The 24,302-nt window shown below is 44.7% G+C and overlaps 1 protein-coding gene across 1 annotated transcript in view; it reads left to right on the top strand.

The window, feature by feature from the left end:
- The first annotated feature begins 4,700 nt into the window (after positions 1–4,700).
- The window catches only part of TRPC7 (transient receptor potential cation channel subfamily C member 7), a 205,971-nt gene continuing 186,369 nt past the window's right edge, over positions 4,701–24,302 (top strand). Inside the window, exon 1 of the mRNA XM_084832415.1 lies at positions 4,701–5,453. Within this exon, the coding sequence (XP_084688541.1) occupies positions 4,701–5,453 (753 nt within the window). The remainder of the gene's footprint in view (positions 5,454–24,302) is intronic.

Below are 24,302 nucleotides of genomic sequence, written 5' to 3'. Positions count from 1 at the left end.
CAGAGCCGTCCACAGCTGGATTTCCGGCCGCAGGGGGCTCTGGGTAAAAAAAACAAACCCGCGTACGCAAATGGTGGCACCTACGGCCACCGCCATTTGCGTTCCTTATTTTTGCCCTCTTAATCTACGTAAATATTTACGTAGACTATGACAGCGAAAATCAAGGGGAACGCAAATAGTGTAGTGGGCGCTATTTGCGTCCCTTTTTGATTCCCCGTTTTAGCCTACATAAATATTTAGTGGGGGGGGTTAACCCACCCAGCCATGATAGGCTACGTAAAGATTTACGTAGCCTATCATGTCATGTGTGTGTTTTTTTAAAACCTAGTCATGATAGGCTATGTAAATCTTTACGTAGCCTATCACGTCTTTCTTTTTCTTTCTTTTTTTTTACCAGAGTGGAAATGGCGGCGGCAGCTGCCGGTTGGAAGACCGGCCACTGCCGCCACCGGAGCTGCCGCAGCCTGGAACATCCGCCCCAGGTGAGTCTTGTCCTGGGGGGGATCCGTGGGGGGGGGGGTGGCAGGCCGTTTCGCCACGGAGTTCGGGGAGCCGAATGCACTGGCATTCGGCCTCACCGTGATCTGTGGCGGAATTCTCTGCCATCCCTACCTACTGGTCATTCCACCAGCTTTGGGGGAGTTGTAGCTTGGGACATTGTCATAACAGAAAAGATATAAACCACCATTTCCATGCTTTCTAATCATGTTCAGCATATTTTTGAACTTATGTTTTAAGAATGACATTATATACCAAGAAAAATAAATAAAAGAAAACTAAGTTAACATCTTTAGAAGAATTTCCCTTGTACCTGGACATTAAAAGTGTGTGTCCGTGTCCGTGTGTATGTGTTCTGATCCAGTATGACTCCTATGTTTTTAGCTCAGCCTTTTCCAACATGGCACCCTCCAGATGTGTCAAACTCCCATCATTCCCACCCAGCATGGCTATTGGTAATCCTGGCTCAGAATAATGGGAGTTGTAGTCCAACACATCTGCAGAGCACCAGGTTGGGGAAGTCTGACCTAGAGAAACAGGGATTTCCACTGAACAGGGATTTCCACAGAACTTCACCTGATAATTACCATCACAACCTCAGGTTTTCACAAGAGCAATCTGACCATTCATCATCTAAATCACACTTAGCACTAAGCCTACGTACAACTGCATTTTGACATGAAGTTTCAAAAACCCTTTGGGATTCACCAACAAAGAATTTTTTATAATAGGTAACCTTTTGCAATCTTTGCTTTTAAAATGTGGCATGCAATGCCTGCTGCGAATATATGTTCAAATTTCAGAATTTATTATGGAGATTAATGACTTCAGAGAGGTAAGGGTGGCTTATAAATTACTCATACATTTCCACTTTTCATACAATATATTGCAAAACTGCTGAGAACCTGGAAAAGAATGTGGCCATAAATTATTAGATCTATGCCCTTCTTTCAACAGTATTTAATTGTCGCTGGAATTATTCCAAGTTGTATTGAATTATTGACCATGCAATTTATTGTGGTGAATTCCACTTTGTGTGAGTTTTTGAAGGTGTCATCCAAAATGAAAATATTATTTTTGCCCTTATTGGGCTCCGAATCAAATTCCAAAGTCTCTTTGTAATTAAGTGAGCCATGCAGAGGGATGTACAGATTTCATTCCATCTGTGTATCATGGATCGCCAGGCATCATTCATCGGTTGTCCATGCATTGATGGAATCGGATTTTTTTAAAACCAGAATTTCATTCTACTTGTGCTAATGCACAATCATGCTAAATGCACAACAGCACTAATGTCCACTTGTGCAAATGTGCTAGTGTGCATTAATTAATAAGTATTAATGCATTTGTGAAATTGTGCATTACTGTTAATGTGAATTAGCGCAAATCCCTCTCCCCAAAGTGAAAAACTGGTCTGCAAGTCCATGGAATCCACGTGACTCAGAAAACGCTGGTCCACTGAGGAATCTGCAGGTTGGAATCATAGAAGTCCAAACTCATCTGAATCCTTTGCAAATTTCTCTAACATCCCTAGCCATCTGTAATACTAAATATAACAAATACATTTAAATTCTCCTTCAAAAGCAGGACCTTGGAGCAACAAACCTCAGAGATTTGAAATGATTGATCCTTTAACAGCCACTTCATATCCTCACTCAGGTTCATGCTGCAATAGTAATATCAGTGCTTCTGACTACGAAAACCTATTTTAACTTTAGTAAGACCAAACTCTGGGAGAGTGGAAGGTCTGGGAAACCTTTCGGGGGGACAACTTTTGAAGTTACCATTACAGTAGTAACAACCCAGACAAGCCTTTGCACTAATACTAATTTGATAACAATATTGATGGCCAGTGCTGATGTTGGGCATCGAATTGGGGGGGATACAACATGGTGACTGTTTGCTACCACACCCCAAAGCATTCTTGGCCCTGGGTAAGGATGTCTGGGGAGAGGGGATGAGCACTTGCAGTGCTGCTGGAAGTGCCAGTGGCAGTGCTGAAACCTGTCTCTGGCCCTGCCCCCATTGGTTACATGTGTTGGTATGTTGGCATGTTCTCCTGAAGGTGATCACAGAGGGGCTACCAGGAGCCTGAACTGCACCATAGTGAGCTGGTGGGAGATTTTAAAAAGATGGAAGTTAAGGAGAACATAGGTGGGGATGGAAGGAGACCCTCTTGGGTTGGATCTGGATCCTTGGTTCTACCAGCAGAAGGACACTGCTGGCAGAATAGGACCTCTGTGTTCCCCTTGCAGCCCCCCATGCACTCTCCAAATCTTCTCTGGAAGTTTGAGTGCCCCCTCTGGAGCAGATTTGGAGGATGCAAGGTGGGCTGCAGGAGAGGGGAGCGAATGAGGAATTCCCATTCCACAAGCAGTGTCCCTCTGCTGATGGAACCAAGGATCTGGATCCAACCCTTAAAGATCATGGAGCTGGGGAATGGTAGCTCTGGGGTCTTCTTCAGTAATGTAATTGGACCATTCATTCCTTTAAGGATGCCCACATATTGAAGTACCACATTATTAGGAATAACTGCTTTCTTTGCGATTATTTGGCATTGGAACAAACCTTATATTTGAAACTTGGACTTCAAACTTCAGGTAGCTGGGAGCCGTGCTTCAGTAGGCATGGTGGTAGTAGTGATTAAACATTTCTAATGGCCACAGAAGCCAACATGTTAAACATGGGAAGGGGGGGAGACACAAGGATATTTTGTTCACTCAAATATAATATTTATTCTCACCTTTTCTCACCTTCAACTGGCACTTGAATTGGAACAGACATTTGTTGCAAGTCAGTATATTAGGAATCAGGTCAATCCTGCTAAAAGTTGTGATGTTGACAAGCAATTGTGGGCCTGCTTTAAATGAAATTTTATAATTTAAAAAGAATGGGTACAACCTAGCTAAGTGAGGCACATTTAAGTCCCATTAATTTCAATGGATGAGCAAAGTACCACTTCCTAACTCTGTCTCTGTCTCTGTCTCTCTCTTTCATCAAAATCAAACAGAAGTGTTTAACCTTGGCCAGATCACACCCAATGTCAGTGTGTTGCCCCGGCCGTGGGCGTTGAACTCTTAGGTTAGAGGTGCCAAGATAGTGATAAATCAGATTCAAAGGTTTACTTAGAAGGAGACTTTATTGGGTGACTTACAGCACACAGGCGTACCCAATGGTTGGATCAGACTAGGGGTGCACGAAATACTCACCCTGTTCCATTTTGTGGTGTCCACTGGGGGGGGAGGGGGGATCCATCCCTCCCCCCCAGAATCCTAGCTGGCCGGCTCCACTCTGTGGCGATTCCGTGGAGCTGCCGGCTGGCTCCGCAGCCCCAGCGATACGGCTGCCATTGCTGTATTGCTGGCTGGACTGACGTACTGCAGACACAAAAGGCGTCCGGCATAGCAGACGCCATTTGCGTCCCTGCTCTTTGATGTGATAGGCTATGTAAATCTTTCCATAGCCTATTGCACAAAGGAACAGGGACGCAAATACGCCATTTGCGTCCCTGTTTTTTTCATGCAAGATTTATGTAGCCTATCACCACAAAGAGCAGGGATTTGTGTCTTCAGTACGTCAGTCCAGCCAGCAATATGGCAATGGTAGCCGTATCACTGGGGCTTCGGAGCCAGCAGAAGGCAGGATCTGGCCAGCAAGGACTTTGCGGGGAGTCAGAGGTAGGAGATCTGATCCTCCATGGACTTCGGGGGGCGGCGGATTCAATAGAATCTGGCCTCATTGGGGTCCATGGAGGATTTCTCTGACATGCCTAGATCAGACAGCTTCTCTGAACCATGAGCCATTGGGTCAAATGGGTTTTATACAATACATGTTAGCAGTATAACAGCAGCAAGCACCCCCTAGCATTCATTCCTAGCATAAACTAACAGCACTTGGTGCTCAGCACAGCCACCTGTAAACAAACTTCTCTTCCCAGGCAGAGTGCTTGATAACACTCTCACTCATTAATATGGAATGTGCTAGACTATGCTATCAGCCCTTTGAATCATCTTCACATGCTCAGAGGCTTACTAGCAAGGGAATTGCAATGATAATGAACTTAAGCAAGCATTATGGATCTCTAGGCCCCTCTAGCACTACAAATGACTTGGCTATGCTCCTGGGACCAATACAGTCAGCAACATTTGTCTTTTAGAATTCTGTTCTTTTCACGCAGGCTTGAACCCCACGGCTTGAAAAACATGCATCGGCGGCACACCACCCTCCGGGAGAAAGGGCGGAGGCAGGCCACCCGAGGCCCAGCCTACATGTTCAATGAGAAAGGCACCAGCTTGACGCCCGAGGAGGAGCGCTTCTTGGATTCAGCAGAATATGGCAACATCCCCGTTGTCCGGAAAATGCTGGAGGAGTCCAAAACATTGAACTTCAACTGCGTCGATTACATGGGACAAAATGCCCTGCAGCTGGCGGTGGGCAATGAACATCTGGAAGTCACTGAGCTCCTTCTGAAGAAGGAGAATCTGGCTCGCGTTGGGGATGCCCTCTTGCTGGCCATCAGCAAAGGATATGTGCGCATTGTGGAAGCAATATTGAACCATCCAGCCTTTGCCCAAGGACAACGTCTCACGCTCAGCCCACTTGAACAAGAGCTACGAGACGACGATTTTTATGCTTACGATGAAGATGGAACACGCTTCTCCCATGACATTACTCCTATCATTCTTGCTGCTCATTGCCAGGAATATGAAATTGTTCACATATTGCTCCTGAAAGGGGCACGGATAGAAAGGCCCCATGACTACTTTTGTAAGTGCAACGAATGCATTGAGAAGCAGAGGAAGGACTCGTTCAGCCATTCTCGGTCAAGAATGAATGCCTACAAGGGATTAGCAAGTGCTGCTTATTTGTCTCTTTCTAGTGAAGACCCTGTTCTTACTGCTTTGGAGCTAAGCAATGAACTGGCAAGACTAGCCAACATTGAAACGGAATTTAAGGTAATACAAGATGATGGTGACAATATTGATGATTCCTCCAGCTGAATATATCCATTTATTTTGTTTAGGAAAATCTGATGTTTTAGGGAAAATTAGGCCCAGACAAGACGATATGTTAAATGTGTGTGTCCATCTGTGTCTTTGTTTTTGAAATAACAGCCATAGGGGGGAGGTTGGGGGGAATCAGGATTGGGATCCAGGTGAGCAGGGGGAGTTAACACTTGCTCCACATATTGCAGTCCCAATGAATATGTTCGCTCCAAACTGCTGTTCCCCTAGGGAGGAAAACTACTATTAGTGACAGTGAAAGTTTCCCTCCTGGAGCAAACAGCACTTTTGCAAGGTTTTTTTAAACCATTAGGATTGCAGCATGGGAGGGAAGGGTTAAGCTACTTTCCTCACATGCCATGATGGTCATGATCCAAATTGGGGCCCCTGCAGGCAGGCAGCCAGCCAAGCAGCCAGACACATTAAATGCATATGTACATGTCCCTATCATCCAGTTTGGTTCTCAGAGAAAGGGCATACTAGAAGTTCCTATCAAGGCATCTGGTTTCAGTCTAGCCTTATAGTGTAAAACTTTTAGAAACTGAAGGAATATATGAATGATTTTGATTTTGGGGCTTTCTAGAACAAAGATCTCTACCGTGTCTTTGTTGTGGGAAACAAAATTCCCCTAACAAGAAGGAAACAAAGACTGTAAAAAACTAAAAATATTTTCAAAGTCTAATCTCTAAAAGCTAGTTTCACACGCATCCTCTCAAATCTTACTAGGAAAGTCACTGAGGTTATCAATATTTTCTTTAAGGAGGAAAGAGTGCTAGACATACTTTGAAGTGTTGGTTGCTCAGACAGTGTTCAAAAAGGTGACAGTTTCATGTGTAATAATTTCCATGCGTTTATTAACACATCCTAAATTTTCTCTCTTGGGGAATGTTGTTTCAATTTCAGGAGTACCTTGATTCTATTAGTTTTTAGTTCCCTTATGAGTTTTGCCTTTGGGGTCCTGAGAGATTGCATCCTCCATTTCTATTCAATGTGTAAATGGTGTTTGTTGATGTTTGAAACAAAGTGCCATCCATATGCTGATGACATGTAGCCCAAATCCTATAGTCATGATGTTTACTCAGTATCTAAGTATGATGGAGGCTGGATACTACCAGATTGAGTTAATGAGAGTTTACTGGTTTTGTGACTTGGTGGTTAGATGGAGACTATAGGAACAATACTGAAGGTTCACCTTCCCAGGCCAGTCAGACTCAGATTCAGTTACTGCTGGGATTGGAACTTCAGATTATAGCAGTAGCCAGGAACACTCTCCCCCCGCCAGTACACAAGAGGTTTTAATGCTTTCTAGTGGACTGAAATTTAGAGCTATTGTGTAAAAGTGAATGGCCTCCACATGATTGCTCTGACTGTTCGATAATTTTGGGGTGATTGCTATGGCTACTTCGGCATAGCTACAATCACAAAATAATGTAGCAAGGCGTATCCGCAGAACAGCAATTCACACAACACACTTCTCAGTGTAGTCCATTTACCCAGGCACTCTTCAGAGGAATCACAGGAAGGAAGTTTGCCTGTGTGAGTAGGGCCCTACTAGATAAAATCCATCCCTCTACATACATAGTAATATGCTTTTTGTGGGGCTTTGCCTGATGACTATTCAAAAGCTGCACCTGGTGCAACAGTTGTAGGAGAAACAAACCAAGCCCTTGGATGGGTTTGAGCAGTAACAGAATTTATGTCAGCAAGGGAAGGGAGCAGCCCCTGGGCAGGGTTATAAAGAGCTTGATCCCATGAACTACTGCTCCATTACATGAGACTAACAATAAGCCGAAATTCAGTGCAGGGTTAGACATGCTTAAGCCCACTGAGAGCAATAGGCTTAAGCATGTCTAACTCTGCATTGGATTTAGGCCATAAGGAGGAAACCCAAAGGGATCTAATTGGCCACTCAGTTTCTTGGCATGGGGAAAATTCAGGGTAACTGCAATAGGGCACACACACTTGAGTATTTTGCCTATTTCATACTGAGTGCAGGAATAATGATACACATACGGTAATGCTTAAAGGGGAAAGGTATGCCTAGGGACACATGATAAAGTGAGATAATACTGAATGTTAGGTACAGTTTAGTGCAGTAAAATCATGGCACAAGGCAATACGTATACATTCTGTTTTGCAAAACAATTGTGAGAAATGTTATAATTTCAGCATGTTGTACCATCTAGAAGATTTTTAATTGAGGAGGGTGTTATATAAATATTGACATTAAAAAACATCAGATCAGGGCTACAAAGATGGCATTCATATTCTCGAATTTAAGAAAGGTACCACGCAGTTGCTATGGCTCTACAACTTTGGTGGTTTTTACAGATCAGGCAAAATTATATTAAGGATCAATAATATTTTATTAAATATGAAGAATTGAGAAGAGCAGAGGAATCCCCCCCCCCTCATGGTCCCAATCCAGTTTACTGCTATTTGTGAAATGTTTAAAGAGATGGAGATGCGTTCTCATTTGGCACATTAAACGTTTCCTCTATTGGCTGGTCTCAGAGCGGACACATGGACCATTTCAGCTTGTTCATTGTTGACATGTGCCCTCAGGGTTTAAAGCACACATCACCATCATCCATTCATTTATGCTGCTTTTCCATGATAAACCATGCTCAAAGTGGCTCACACCAGCATCAGAAATGTTTGTATTAGGGCTGTGCATGGACCTCCCGATCCGACTCGGAGGCTGCTTTGGGGGTTCTGAGGCAGGCCCGAGTCAGCTTGAGCTGATTCGCCCCTCGACTTGCTTTGGTCTGCAAAGCCAAAGTGGGATTTAGACATCTGAATCCCACTTTGCCCCCTACCCCAACACACCGCCCAGCCTCCAGCTCCTCACCTGGGCCCTTGTTCTGTGTGTGTGTGTGTAGGGGGGTGCCGCCACTGCTGGGGGAACCACTGCCAGTGCTGCCGGAGGAGCTGCCACTGCCGCCGCCAGTGCCAGCAGGGGAGCAGCTGCCACCACCAGCTCCTAGGCTCCCTGGACACATGCCCGCAGCTGTCTTGTTGTTCTGGGGAATGGGAAGAGCCATTTTTAAAATGGTGACTCCCTGTATTTCTGGAAATACAGGGAGTCACCATTTTAAAAAGGCTCCCCCGCATCCAGAACAACACGACAGCTGCCAGCACATGTCCATAGGACCCAGGTAAGTCGCTGGCAGCTGGGTGGCAGCAGTGGTGGCGGCATGGCGGCTGGGCCTCCGGATCATGCCAAAGTGCACCGAAGTGCTTCAGAGCGACCTGGTTAACTTCGGGACTCTTCAGGGCCCCTCTGCATCACCTTTGAGGTGGCCCCAAGCGCCCTACTTTGACTCTGAGCTCGGGCTTCAAGCCGAAGCAGTGCACAGCCTAGTTTATAGCATAAAATATAGCAACATTTCAAGGTAACCCTTGAACTAACAAGATAACTAACAATTGCAAGGAGCTCAACGTTTAATAAGTAGTCTTACAAATATTAACAGGCTAATCAAAACATCTCATATTAATAGACTGGGATGAAGCAATCCACTAATAGGTCGTACTGAATCCTAACAACACAAACAGAATGCAAAAATAACAAAAAAAAATAGCACATATTACTCAAAGCTAAGTGTTGCCCCCAGCAATGATTTCTAAACAAACCAACACCCAAACACAGGGGCATGTAACTGTAGCCCAGTGACTCCCTCTATTGTTTTAAAAGCTGCTTTGGGAATGCATGCCTGATAACAAAGAAGTGGTGGGGAAGGGGTGTTTAACCCCCCCCCACACATACAACATTTCTACATGCAAAATCTTTTCATTAGTGAGTTCCCTTCACTCTACCTGGCAGGGTTTCAAATTTTTGCTTGCAAACTTGTGTTTGAAATCCTAAGTGTTTGGGCAGAATTTAGAACATGGGATGAGTGGGCAGGAAAAGGCTTACCTGCCCACTTCCACTGCTGCTTATGCCATCCTAAGCTTGTATAACAAGAGAAGAGTTGTCAGCTACAGTTATTCGTCTGCATTTAATATGTAGTTTGGCTCTTACTCTGGTATATTGTCTAAGTCAGGGGTGGGCAACATGTGGCCCTCCAGATGTTTTGGCCTAAGAGTCCCATCATCCCTAGCCAGCATAACCAATGGTGAGGGATGAGAGGAGTTGTAAGCCAAAACAGCTGAAGGGCCACATGTTGCCCACCCTTGGTCTAAGGCTTGGAGGCAACTTGAAGGGACAACAGCTGTTCATGTGAGTGGGGCCCAGGCATGATTGCAGGTCCCCTTCCATGAAATAAGAAAACTAGCAAATAGAGACTTTTCTTTTCATCACAATCTTGCTTGCATTTGCAGTTCCTCTTTTACATGGCTCATGCAAGTAGTCCACTAATCCTCAGATCTGCAATTTTCATTGAAATCTAAAGAAAAGACAGGTGAAGTTGTAGCCAACAGAAGGAAAGTTCTTAATTACTAGCCGCCTTGGGTTCCTTGCAAGAGGAAAAAAGGTGGGATACAAACGCAATAAATAATAACAACAGCTACACAAATACTGACAGGCAATACAAGACAGGATTTGAAACTGGGCAAGGGACGAACTGAAAACCAATAAGATCAACATTCATGTTCAAATACTGTCATATATCAAACAATGTTAATTAACATGGCCCACTTATTTTCATTCATCTGGAAATCAGCTTGGATTTCATTTCACACTAATGTCTCCAGATTCTACTTTCCTTCCATAGCAGCCATCCACCAGTGTAGTGCTCACAGCAGTGGTGGCTCCAGGTTTCAGAAGGCTTTGGGGCGAAATACCTGCATTGGGCCCATCTCCTTCAGTGAATCTGTCTTCTCACCAACATTGTCACCTCCTGCTCCTCCTTCTCTTCCTCATCATTGCCGGGCAGAAAGCCAAAAAGCATGCAAACAGTGGTGTCTCCTCCTCCTCCTCCATACCAGCGCAGTCCTTCTTTATTCTGCATATCGGAAGAGATTGTGCTGATGTCATGAGAATGGGGTGACAGGTTTGACAAACCTTTTATGTTTTAATATAATGAAATTATTTGACAACATCGGAAGGTATAAGTCAACATCTTAGTTTCTGTAAGTGACTTCCCCTTTGAGCACCCTCTCAAATGCACAATGCAACTGATTGAAGATCAGATAAAACCATTTTATCTTGATGTAGTGAGATTCCAACTGCAAGAAATTCAAGTAAACATTCTCTCAAAGACACCAAGGTCACAAACTAAGAAGAGCTGTTACTTCACATATCCCATTGAAATCGATTCAGTTCTGATTTTGAGTGGGTTGAACCCCAAATGTAACATTTGGAAAAGGGCCATAGCTCAGTGGTAGAGCACATGATTTGCATGCAGGACTAGGTTCGATCCCTGGCATCCCCACCTAGGGCAGGTTAAACTCCTACCTGAAACCCTGGAGAGCCGCTGTCAGTCAGTGTCAACAGTACTAGGCTAGATGGACCCAATGGTCCATCTAGTAGAAGGCAGCTTCCTATGTGCCTAGAAAGATTTAATTACTTTGACCTGTGTGTCACAATATCATTTCATAGGTGTATTTCAGAGGAGCTGGCTGTTAAATAATAAATAAAAATTATACAGCAACTTGGTACAGATGCCAAAATTTGTTCTCTGACTCAGGTTAACATGTGTCTTGCTCTATTTAAATTAAGAGCAGCAAATTCCCAGCTTAAACCAGAAAAGAAAAAAAATCTACTCTCAGGTGCAACCCTACTTGTCTTTATATTCATCAAGTAGTGTTGTTAAAGGTGTTTCCTGCTTGACTAAGTTGATTACATTTTCTGTAAGAGCCTGGAAATATGTCAGTGAGAGTTAAAGGCACAATTTGGCCTAGTGCAAAAGGTATAAAATGTCACCTTCATATGAAGAATTATGCAGATTTCCCCCCCCATAGGTGTCACCTGCAAGCAAGCAGGTGTCCCATTTCTCAAACTAGGAAGTGAAATAAATAAGCCCTGTAAGTATAAAACTGGCTAAATGCTTCTTGATCCAAATGCTCCAGATGACCACATTTTTAGCAAAGAATTTGAGGGCAATGCCCTTGTGCATAGGGTATTCACATACGTCAAATCTTAATGTTCCTAAATGAAACACCTGCCAGAAATAAACCACAGAAGGCTTAGCACAAGTTGAATATTGCACTGATCTTATTTCAATCCCTGTTTATTACCTCCCTTAATCCATTCCCGTACTCGGTAAGTAGACGGCCTCCCCCTTTTTCCAAAGGGCCTTCAATCCACACATTTCAAGATCACTTTGAGTCTTTGTGATAAAGAGAGCAACATCCACATCTTTCCATATAGTAATCTGAGCAAATTAAATCATTGAATTACATAAAGGAACAGGATATAGTTTCATCAGTCAGAAATGTTATTATAAGATTTCAAGTCTCACTCATTAATATGTGTTATGCCTCCACCCACGCCTGCAGACTGGAGTCCACATGGCTTGTAAATGCCACCACCAGAAGCTCTGTTGTGAGCCTCACCTTCTCGATGCCTGGGGGCCCTGGGATAAACTCAGAAAGCCTTGATGCTGCCCTTTTCTTCTGAGTTACCTTGCAGCAAACACCTTGCAATTTGTATCCACATGAAATTGTAGGAACAAACACTGACATGACTTCATAAACCAGGGGTAGGCAAGGCGGTGCTTGCAGGCACTAATGCACCCCCCAGACTCCTTTCTTGGTGCCCATTGGGGTGCTCTACCCCTCCCACATAAAGAGAAAACATATTTTCTTACCAGCAGCTTGGATTGCTGTGAAAATGGTTTCTGTTAGTGCTGAACATTGAGGGTTCAAAGGAGGTTTTGGGGGCAGGTTACTTGTCCTTTGCCACATCTTCTGTGGTGGCCATTTTGTGGTGGTGCCCAGGACAGTTTTTCAAATTGCCAAATGTGCCCACAGCCCTAAAAGGCTGCCTACCCCTGCCATAAGTAGTTTTTGATCTGAAGCAAAATGATACTTGTAAAGCAGGGGAAGCCACCTCTGACCTGCTTTCTTGGAGGAATACCCGTGGTTATCTCCAATCTGTAACCAGAGATAACAGTGAGGGATGCAGGCAGGTGACTTACTGGGGAAGCATGTGCAAAGTAACGGGGACTAAGATGACAGCTGGAGGAGCTCTCTCCTCCAGCCACCAGCTCAGTTAAGTGGCTTCACCTGCCCCACATCCTCTCCCCAGTGGAAACAGCACCGGACAGGCAAAGTGGCTTTGCTGTGTGAGGACCTTCTCCAATGGTATAAGGCTTGTGCTCAGCAAAGTTGGTTCCCAGTGGAAGTGTCAGGAGGATCATCCTCCCAGCCTGACCACCAATGACTGCATGATGTCAGGGGGCGAGCCCACGCTTCTGATGTCTGGAGCTGTGGCCCATGGAGAGCTGGGGGGTCATCCGCCCCACCTACTTTTGTCCTCCCCTGTTGAAAAGGAAAACATGCAAAGGTGCCAGCAAAGTAATCCCTTGCCTTGCCCAAATCTGCCACTCTGTGTGGGCATGTTGACCATCCCTGCCTGCAGGGGTTTTCCCATTCACGATTCACTTCAACAGAGGGAGCAGCTCAACACACGCAAAGGGATATACGTTCATCATAGCCCCTTTCACTGAAAGTAATAGGGGTCTACTCATGAAGGACTTTTGTGTCACAGTTCTACCTAATATTCCCACACAAAGTTGCTTAATTTGGGCATGGGAGTTTCCATCTGTCCCTTCCTTTGACTTGTATTTCCAACCTGCCCTAAGGCTGGTGGTCCAGGACAGGTAAGAACCAGTCTTATAGTCTGCAATCCTATCCACACTTACCTGGGAGTAATTCAATGGGCTTCCATCTAAGTAGACATGTATAGGATTGCACTGCCAGAAATACCTAGCAGTGCAATCCTTTACATGTTTACTCAGAAGTAAGCCCCACTGTGTTCAGTAGAAATTACTCACAGGCAAGTGTGGATAGGATTGCAGTCTGGATCTATTAAATTAGTTGTTCCTTACTGGAATTTGCTACATCAGGGATCTCTCTAGATGGAATTACAGCAAAGAGGTAAAATCCTTAATACGCATATAATTGAAGTCTTTGAACTGAATGGTGTAAGAAGGCTTAGAACCAGATGCACACAAATCATATAATAAAGGGTTACAGAGGATCTGCTTAGACACAAAATGATAAATCATGGCAGATAGTATCAAATCTAATATCTAGAAATCATTTAAGGTTTGTTCTTCATCCACAGGGCTGGCCCAGGACATTTTGCTCCCTGAGGCAGAGCATGAAATGGTGCCCCGCCTACCCAAGTCAAGATGCAAAGTTCCCAAAACCAGTCAGGTTATTTTGGCACACTACTTCCCACAGGTACCTCTCCCCATCCCTGACAGTAAAATACAATAACAACAAATTAAATAACTAATATGCTGCCCTTTCATGACATTCAAAATCTGTTGCTGGAGGTGGCCGCTGATGCTAGGGCTGGCCATGCCTGTCTGTAATAATCTACATTCCAGTTCCTTTCTGAATCTTTTCTTAACATGTCACTAGCATGCACCTTCCATTATTACCAGTCCACTCTGCTTATGACTTTTAACAAACAAACAAAAACAAGCAGACTACTTTTTTGGCTGAACTGAATATTCAGAGGAATGTTCATATCTGTTCACCTTTTTGGAGTCATATAGTCCAGCATACATAGCTGGCCAACCTGCACAGTCAGTTTGCTTGTTAAAAAACAAACAAACTATTTTGTACCTTACCTTTAAGAACATATGACGAATCCTACAGGGACATACATAAGGTCCATCTCATTCAGCTCCTGCTGCCCACAGTGGCCAATGAGAAAGCCACAAGCAGCAGCAGCAACAAAAATACTGCAGCCCATTTTATCCTTTGCAAATGCTTGATTTCATATTGCGCATCGAGTTCATATTTCACTTCAAATTGAGTTCATATTATGCATCAATATGAAGTTCATATTGAGCATCAAATTGAGTTCATATTGAGTTCATATTGAGCATCAAATTGAGTTCATATTGGGCATCAAATTGAGTTCATATTGGGCATCAAATTGAGTTCATATTGAGTTCACATTGAGCATCAAATTGAGTTCATATTGAGTTCATACTTCGTATCAAATTGAGTTCATATTGAGTTCATATTGAGCATCAAATTGAGTTCATATTGGGCATCAAATTGAGTTCATATTGAGCATCAAATTGAGTTCATATTGAGTTCATACTTCGTATCAAATTGAGTTCATATTGAGTTCATATTGAGCATCAAATTGAGTTCATATTGGGCATCAAATTGAGTTCATATTGAGCATCAAATTGAGTTCATATTGAGTTCATACTTCGTATCAAATTGAGTTCATATTGAGCATCAAATTGAGTTCATATTGAGTTCATATTGTGCATCAAATTAGGTTCATATTGAGTTCATATTGCGCATCAAATTGAGTTCATATTGAGTTCATATTGCGCATCAAATTGAGTTCATATTGAGTTCATATTGCGCATCAAATTGAATTCATATTGAGTTCATATTGCGCATCAAATTGAGTTCATATTGCACTTTCCTACATTCCTAGATTTGATGCCTGGACTTTGGGGCACGGGCGCACATGTTCCATTCATGGCATGAATTCCGTTGTGCCATACCCCTTGCAGAGTGCTGTGATTACATTCTGGGGAAAAGCTATCAAACAAAAGGTTAATGCACCCAGGGAATTTCAACCACATCCATCCTGAGTCTTTAACTGCTATTAGGGGTGTACGAAACCCCGCTTACCTGGTTCCGCTGGGTTCCGCAGGTGGGGGGAGGCGATCCGTTCGTCCCCCCAGAATCCTCAACAGGGGGGATGAGATCCATTCCTCCCCCCCCCCCCCCCGGAATCCTGCCTGGCCGGCTCTGCTCCACGGCCAGGCCACGGAGCCTCTGGCCAGGCCAACCCACAGTGGGGCCTCCAGCCGCTGCCAGGCTGCTGCGGACACAAATGGCATCCTGCTTAGGGGATGCCATTTGTGTCCCTACACAGGCCCGTGATAGGCTACGTAAATATTTACGTAGCCTATCACGGCTAAAGCAGGAACGCAAATGGCATAGGGGACGCCATTTGCGTCCCTGCTTTAGCCATGATAGGCTACATAAATATATACGTAGCCTATCACGGGCTGGCGTAGGGACGCAAATGGCAGCCGCTACAGCGGCCACCATTTGCGGCCACAGCAGCCCGGCAGCGGCTGGAGCTGCTGCTGCCAGAGCTGGAGCCACAGCCGCAGCAGCCAGGTAGGCTCCATTTCACGGGGCTTTCGCAGGGTGGTGGGGCGGGGAGCTCCGTTCCGCCACGGATTCCGGGGGTCTGAATTCACTGGAATTCAGCCCCCCTGGGATCCGTGGCGGAATTCTCTAACATCCCTAACTGCTATATTTGACTGTGCATGAACTATCTTGTAACTTAAATATGAAACAGCAGATGATCTCACAAAATATAGCAAAGCATAGAAGCACTAGCTCACAAAATAGGTAATGCAGATCCTGCACCACCATTGGGCCAGAGAAAGTATCAAGAACCAGTTGCACTGAGGACTACGACACAGCAGTAATTGGGACAGAAATCCTGGAAATAATAAACAGCAGTAGTAATCAGCACAACTATGCAGGTTTCTTCTTTCTGCTTTCATGGTTCCTTACTATATAAAGAGTGTACCAGTGCAATCTTGTACACATCTACAAATAAGGATGTCCCTCTGGGGCTTATTCCCAGGGAAGTGGTATAAGGACTAAGGTTACAGCCTAAGACAAGGATGGGCATAGGTGGAGAGGGTGGAAAAACTGACAGTGACCCCTTGCACTGTTATCCTCTAGGTAGGGATGTTGCAGAAATCCGCAACAGAACCAAATGAGTTTGGATTTTTATGAATGACCGGCAGATCCCACTGCATACCAGCTTTTCCCCTGACAGGCAGATGCCACAGACTTGCAGACTTTCTTCCTACCTTTCAGGAATTTTGCTCAAATTTCATCATAAAAAAATATGCCAAAAAAGTAATAGAAAAATAGGCGTTTCCTCCATAGGCTAAAGCTTGAGAAGGCACAAATTTGGAAATGAAAAAAAAATCCAATTCCATTGATGGGTGGACAACAGAATGAAAGGCCTGACAGCCCGAACACTGATGGAATGGATTTTACACAATCCATATATCCCTGCCTCTAGGCCTTTTATTTGCTCGAGAGCTGGGATCTGTCGTGCAACCATGTGCTGCTTTTCCTTAGTAGCCAGGGAGCCAGAGGCCCAACTAAATGCTATGTTAATTGTATGAATGCAATTAATGAATGTGCACATTTTTAATCATGGAAATAGCAGCTGTGGAGAGAGGGGACAAAAAGCATCAGGACTGCAATGGGTGGGGAAGGAGAGTTTAATCCGTTTCCCACCCTTCCACGGTCCCCCCACCCCCCTGGCCTGGAAGCTGCAATTTGCATTTGGAAGGGAGGCTATATTTATTGGTGCCAATACAGGCTTTCCTGAAATGCAAATTGCAGCTGGGGAGGTGATTTTCTTCAGGACCACAGCAGGGAGGGAAAAGAATTTCTCACACACTGTGGTCCTGAAGCTGCATGTGCTTCCTCCTGACCCTCCATAGCTGTCATTTACATTGTAAAAGGCAAGCATAGTTACTTGCATTCATACAATTAATGTCACATTTAGTTTGGCCCCAAGTGGCCACTGTTTGTGGTAGAACCTACTTTTTGTACTGTGACTGCTAAAAGCTGTCAAAAAGACAGATCTGCCTGACATCAGTACACTGACTCCCTGTAAATTCTGTATATGGCTTTTGTGTAGGGATATATGAGAAATTTGTTTCAGTTTGGTTTTGACCAGAACTCCATACATTTCCAAGCTTATGATGCAATTCGCAGAACCAAAATAAGTATTTGAAAATGCATACATTTTAAAACGTACATGAAAAAAATCCATACGTTTGAAAAATGCACACAAACATCAACCCCACCCCTTTTGATGCAAATGAGCACTCTCCTGCTCTTTCTTTCTTAGACAGGAACAGGAAGGAAGTCTCAACTTTTCTCAGTGGGAGAAAACCCATACATTTAAAAATGCACACAATTGATACATAGATTTGGGGAAATGTGCACAAAAATGCACACATATTTTTAAGCGGAAAAACTAACAAACCAAAGCCCACAGTCTGATGTGGACATGAGTTGAAATGAGATTTGAGGTGGACTTTCTATCAATTCTGGAGATAGGATTCAACACTTTTGATAGCTCCTTTAGAGTTCTGACTGAAATCCAGAGTGGATTCACCACCCCACTCACATAGGAACCACCAGCCTCCACTACTGAGAACTCAAGTGAGTCAGCGTAGGAGAAATAGGCAGGAAAGTTGGGGAAGGGAGTGAGTAAGGGTCAGCCAAGCAATTTTCCTAGGTGATGTGCTATGCTGACTGAAGAGCAGTGGAATAGTGGGATGGGAACACAGGGGACAATTTTCAGAGCAAGCACAATGAGATCATCTGCCAGAGGTCAGGATAATTGACAGTTTGTCCTTGCTCTGGCAAATGAACGACATGATAGCAAGGCTTTCACATTTTACTATTGCTTGTGACAGATCAGCACAGAGGAAGTCAGAGAATGAAAACCATCAAGCAGAATCTGGATACTTCTTGCCTTTTCTTTGATATGGTTCCTATTTCATGCTAACATTTTAAATGGCAACACCTCTTTGAAAGATGGTTTGCATTTTTAATTAAAAGCTAACAGTTGCATTGCAGCTAGTTTAAGATCTTTTGTTAAAGCTCAATGCATTTTGCAGGTTCAACCTACTCAGTCAGAAGTAAGCATCACTAACCCCAGTGGAACAGGCACTTCTCCCTGGTAACTATGGTCAGGATTGCAATCATGCCCTGTAAACTTAGTTGTGAGATTTTATTAGCGGTTTGTTTGGATAGTATCCAACAGTGTCTCAGTGATCAGTGCTAGCTCTAGTGATGGTGCACTATAGTAAACCAATGTTTGTATGATGGAACTAACACTTGGTAGTGCAATGGGGAAAAGTGGCAATTTGGTGTGCCCCAACAGCAGCAACAAAAATAAAACCACTTTTTTGGCACTGTGCCTAGGGATGGGCGGATTACTTACCCCGTTCCGGGTGGGGGCGTCCGCTGGGGAGGGGAGGCGATTCATCCCTCCCCCCGGAATCCTCCCTGGCTCCGCTCTGCGGCGAGTCCGTGGAGCCACTGGGCCTGCCCGCAGCCGGACTTCCATCTGCTGCCAGGCTGCGGCCGCAAATGCTGTCCGGCATAGCGGACGCCATTTGCATCCCTGCGTTAGCCGCGATAGGCTACCTATATATTTACATAGCCTATCACGGCAAACAATCATAGCAAACACTCTTTTCCAACAGCACAAGAGACGACTCTACACATGGACATCACCAGATGGTCAATATCGAAATCAGATTGATTATGTCCTTTGCAGCCAAAGATGGAGAAGCTCCATACAGTCAGTAAAAACAAGACCTGGAGCTGACTGTGGCTCAGATCATGAGCTGCTTCTTGCAAAATTTCGGCTTAAATTGAAGAACGTCGGGAAAACCACTAAACCATTCAGGTATGACCTAAATCATATCCCTTATGAATATACAGTGGAGGTGAGGAATAGATTTCAGGGGTTAGACCTGATAGACAGGGGGCCTGAGGAACTATGGACGGAGGTCCATAACATTGTTCAGGAGGCAGCAACGAAATCCATCCCAAAGAAAAAGAAATGCAAGAAAGCCAAGTGGCTGTCTGATGAGGCTTTACAAGTAGCTGAGGAAAGAAGGGAAGCAAAAAGCAAGGGAGAAAGGGGAAGATATATCCAACTGAATGCAGAGTTCCAGAGAATAGCAAGGAGAGACAAGAAGGCCTTCTTAAATGAACAATGCAAGGAAATCGAGGAAAACAACAGAATGGGAAAAACTCGAGATCTCTTCAAGAAAATTGGAGATCTCAAGGGTACGTTTTGTGCAAAGACGGGCATGATAAAGGACAAAGAAGGCAGGGACCTCACAGAAGCAGATGAGATTAAGAAGAGGTGGAAAGAATACACAGAAGAACTATTCAGGAAAGATCTTAATGTCCTTGATAGCCATGATAGTATTGTCCTTGATAGCCATGATAGTGCGGTCACTGAACTTGAGCCGGACATCCTCAAGAGTGAAGTCAAGTGGGCCTTAGGAAGCATTAGTAACAACAAAGCTAGCGGAGATGACAGTATTCCAGCTGAGCTAGTTAAAATTCTAAAAGATGATGCTGTTAAAGTGCTGCCTTCAATATGCCAACAAATTTGGAACACTCAGCAATGGCCGCAAGACTGGAAAAGGTCAGTTTACATTCCAATTCCAAAGAAGGGCAACACCAAAGGGTGTTCAAACTACTGCACAATTGCGCTCATTTCACATGCCAGCAAGGTGATGCTCAAAATCCTACAAGCTAGGCTTCAGCAGTATGCGAACCGAGAACTACCGGAAGTACAAGCTGGGTTTCGAAGAGGCAGAGGAACTAGAGATCAAATCGCCAACATTCGCTGCATCATGGAGAAAGCAAGAGAATTCCAGAAAAACCTCTATTTCTGCTTCATGGACTACGCTAAAGTCTTTGATTGTGTGGATCACCACAAACTGTGACAAATTCTTAAAGTGATGGGAGTACCAGACCACCTTACCTGTCTCCTGAGAAACCTGTACGAGGGTCAAGAAGCAACAGTAAGAACCAGACATGGAACAACCGATTGGTTCAAAACTGGGAAAGGAGTATGACAAGGCTGCATATTGTCACCCTGCTTATTTAACTTATATGCAGAGTACATCATGAGAAATGCCGGGGTTGGATGAATCAGAGGTCGGAATTAAGATTGCTGGGAGAATTATCAACAACCTCCAATATGCAGATGACACCACCCTAATGGCAGAAAGCGAAGAGGATCTAAAGAGCCTCTTGTTGAGGGTGAAAGTGGAGAGTGCAAAAGCTGGTTTGAAACTCAACATTAAAAAAACTAAGATCATGGCATCTGGCCCCATCACTTCCTGGCATATAGAAGGGGAAGAAATGGAAGCAGTGACAGATTTTACTTTCTTGAGCTCCAATATCACCGCAGATGGTGACTGTAGCACTGAAATTAAAAGACGCTTGCTCCTTGGGAGGAAAGCTATGGCAAACCTAGACAGCATAGTAAGAAGCAGAGACATCGCCTTGCCGACAAAGGTCCGTCTAATCAAAGCTATGGTTTTCCCAGTAGTAATGTATGGCTGTGAGAGCTGGACTATAAGGAAGGCTGAGCGCTGAAGAATTGATGCTTTCGAACTTTCTTACGAGTCCCCTGGACTGCAAGGAGGTCCAATCAGTCCATCCTAAAGGAAATCAACCCTGACTGCTCATTGGAAGGACAGATACTGAAGCTGAAGCTCAAATATTTTGGCCACCTAATGCGAAGAGAAAACTCTCTGGAAAAGACCCTGATGCTGGGAAAGACTGAAGGCAAAAGGAGAAGGGGACGGCAGAGGATGAGATGGCTAGATAGCATAACCGATGCAATGAATATGAACTTGAGCACGCTCCGGGAGAGTGCGCAGGACAGGAAGGCCTGGCGTGCTATGGTCCATGGGGTCACGAAGAGTCGGACACGACTGAACAACTGAACAACAACAACAATCACGGCAAAGAGCAGGGACGCAAATGGTGCCCCCTACGCCATTTGCATCCCTGCTCTTTTCGTGATAGGCTACATAAATATATACGTAGCCTATCACGGCTAATGCAGGGACGCAAATGGCATAGCGGCTGCCATTTGCGTCCCTGCGTTAGCCATGATAGGCTACGTATATATTTACGTAGCCTATCACAGCAAAGAGTAGTGACGCAAATGGCGTAGTGGACGCCATTTGCGTCCCTGCTCTTTGTTGTCATAGGCTACGTAAATACTTACATAGCCTATCACAGCTAATGCAGGGAGGCAAATGGCAGACACAGACCAGGGCAGCCATTCTCAGCCACAGACAGGGGCAGCAGATGGACCGGACTGGCCTTGGCCAATGCCAGTTAGGGTCCATCCTGGGAAAATTTTGTGGGTTGGTGGGGGAGAGTGCTCTGTTCCGCCACGGACTCCAGGGGGCTGGATTCTAAAAAATTTGGCCTCATTGTAGTCCGTGGTGGAATTCTCTAACATCCCTAACTGTGCCTAGGGATGCACGAAAGTCACTTATCTGGTCTCGCAGCTTGCTTTGCGGTGGGGGGGAGGCGCTTTGCTGCTCCCCCCGAAGTTCAGGCTGGGGGGGAGGCTTCCCTCCTCGCCCGGCCGAAATTCAGGCAGGGGGGGAGGCTTCCCGCCTCGCCCGGCCAAAATTCAGGCCAGGGAGAAGCGCCCCGTCTCCCTTGCCATGAACTTCAAAAGGAAAAAAAAAACGCCCCTGTGATAGGCTACGTAACGATTAACGTAGCCTATCATGGCTAGATCTGCAAAGTCAGCCATGATAGGCTACGTTAATTGTCACGTAGCCTATCACGGGTGACTTTGAAAAAAAAAAAAAAGCACGTACGCAAATGGCGGCCCCCATAGGGAGCCGCCATTCGTGTTCCTTATTTGGTCCCTGTAGTCTACGTAAAGATTTACGTAGACTACGGCGAAAATAAGGGCAACGCTATTTGCGTTGTCCTTATTTTCACTGTAGTCTATGTAAATCTTTACGTAGACTACAGGGACCAAATAAGGAACGCGAAGGGCGGCTCCCTATGGGGGCCGCCATTAGCCGTACGTGCTTTTTTTTTTTTTTTAAGTCACCCATGATAGGCTACGTGACGATTAATGTAGCCTATCATGGCTGACTTTGCAAATCTAGCCGCGATAGGCTACGTTAATCGTTACATAGCCTATCACAGGGGCGTTTTTGTTTTTTTTTACTTTTCTTGTAATGGCGGCGGCGGCAGCCGGTCGAAAGACTGGCTGCCGCCCCTGCCCCTGATGAAGACCTGCCGAACTGCCGCCGGGACCCGCCGCCGGGAGGGACATTCGTGAAAGGTAAGTCCCATCCCGGGGGGGGGGTGGGGGGGCAGAGAATTTCTCCCCGAACAACCTTCGGAGGACCGAATGCATTGGCACTCGGCCCCCCGAAGTTTCGGGGAGAAATTCTCCCCCATCCCTAACTGTGCCACCCAAGTGCAGTGGGAAATCACCGCTTTCCCACATTGTGCTAGCAAGTGCTAGCTATGTTGCAGAAATGATGGACTAGCACAATGTCATTAGTGCTAGTGATAACACACCACTGGATACTGCCCTTTGTTTTGGATATCTGTGTTTTGTGATGGTGTTTTTATTTAACGAGAACGTTAGCTCTGATATGTATCCTGGGGGTGTGTTTATGTATTCCACTTGGGGGCATGAATAATTGATGGCAACTGTTATGATGAGCTCCTGCCCTTAGAAATGCACCTCTGCACCACTGCTGAAGAGCTATAGCAGAGTCTGGGAGGGACAGAAGGAAGTAGGAGACTGGTTCCTCCAGATCAGTTAGAAGGTGCTGCCCAAATGGGCCTGCTTTAGAGACAGATGAACTAGCCATTTTCAAGCTCACCTTAATTCTCCCCAAATCACTTCGAAGCTCCTTTCAGCTCTCTGCCATTTTCATTTGCAACCTGTTTTTTGAGGTGGGGGGGGGGGCTTGTTCGAAACAGTTCAAACAGGAAAAGTGCATTTCTGTGTGCATTTTTCAAAAGTGCACACTTTGCCCCCATTAACTAGAGCATGAAAATGCATATGCTTTGAAAAAACATGCATCGTCAAATGCGCATTTAAAAAAAATACGCAATCGCAAATTTGCGAATTTGTGAGCCTTTCTTAAAAACATACACAACCTGCTCCATCTTGTGTTCAGATTCAGGATTGCGAATGGGACACTCGGTCACATGATTTGTGAACAGAAATGAAATTCTCATACAACCGTAATCTGCTCGCTGTCTTGAACGTTCTACAGTTCCTCTTTCCCTGCACACTCACACGCCAGCTGCTGAGGCGGCCTACTAAGATGCTAGTGCTTGACTCCCCAGGTGTCTGATTAAAATCCTGCTGTGCCTGGCAAGTGACCTGATTAAAAATGTATAACTGGGTTTGGGATGGAGTAACTGCGAGCAGGACTGTAAGGCTTTGCTTTTTCAATCAGTAAAAAGTTTTCAGACTGAGTCACTAACTGCAGAATAGCTTCACTGACTGTAACAAGATTACTCTAGAATAAATGATTTTGAGATTGAAACCAAACTCCCTGAAAGCTGGAAGTATGAGCATGAGAAGCATAGACATTTCTCAGAGGGCAAAAATTCTATTGCTTTTTAGAAATCATGAAAGTAAGGAGATATCCAGTGATGCCCTTGAGATCTGGGACTACTGTGAGTAAATCAAATGCTTTGGAATACAGATGAAGTATAAATATTTAAAAGCTTGAATGAAGGCTGAAAAATACTTGGAAGAAACAAAAATCTGAAATCCTTAAAGAGTTTTTTTATATATATTTGTTGAAACATCTAAACAGGGAAAGGCCAGTAGCAGTATGATGTGGTAGCAATGTTGGAGAAATCCACAATGGATTCAAATGAGCGGATTTCTACCTGTGGATTCTGCAGTGGGCTGGCTTTTTCTGAGTTGCATGGATTCTGTGGACTTTTGAACTGTTGTTTTTTTTTTTGCATGGGTTTTGTTTTGCATGGATTCTGTGGACTTCTGAACTGGGTTTTGTGTGTGTGTGGATTCTGTTTTGTGTAGAT

Source organism: Heloderma suspectum, chromosome 2 (assembly GCF_057233095.1).
Source record: "Heloderma suspectum isolate Gila_16-S chromosome 2, 16-S_ref, whole genome shotgun sequence".
NCBI lineage: Eukaryota > Metazoa > Chordata > Lepidosauria > Squamata > Helodermatidae > Heloderma > Heloderma suspectum.
This window is presented reverse-complemented; position numbering and strand designations above follow the sequence as displayed.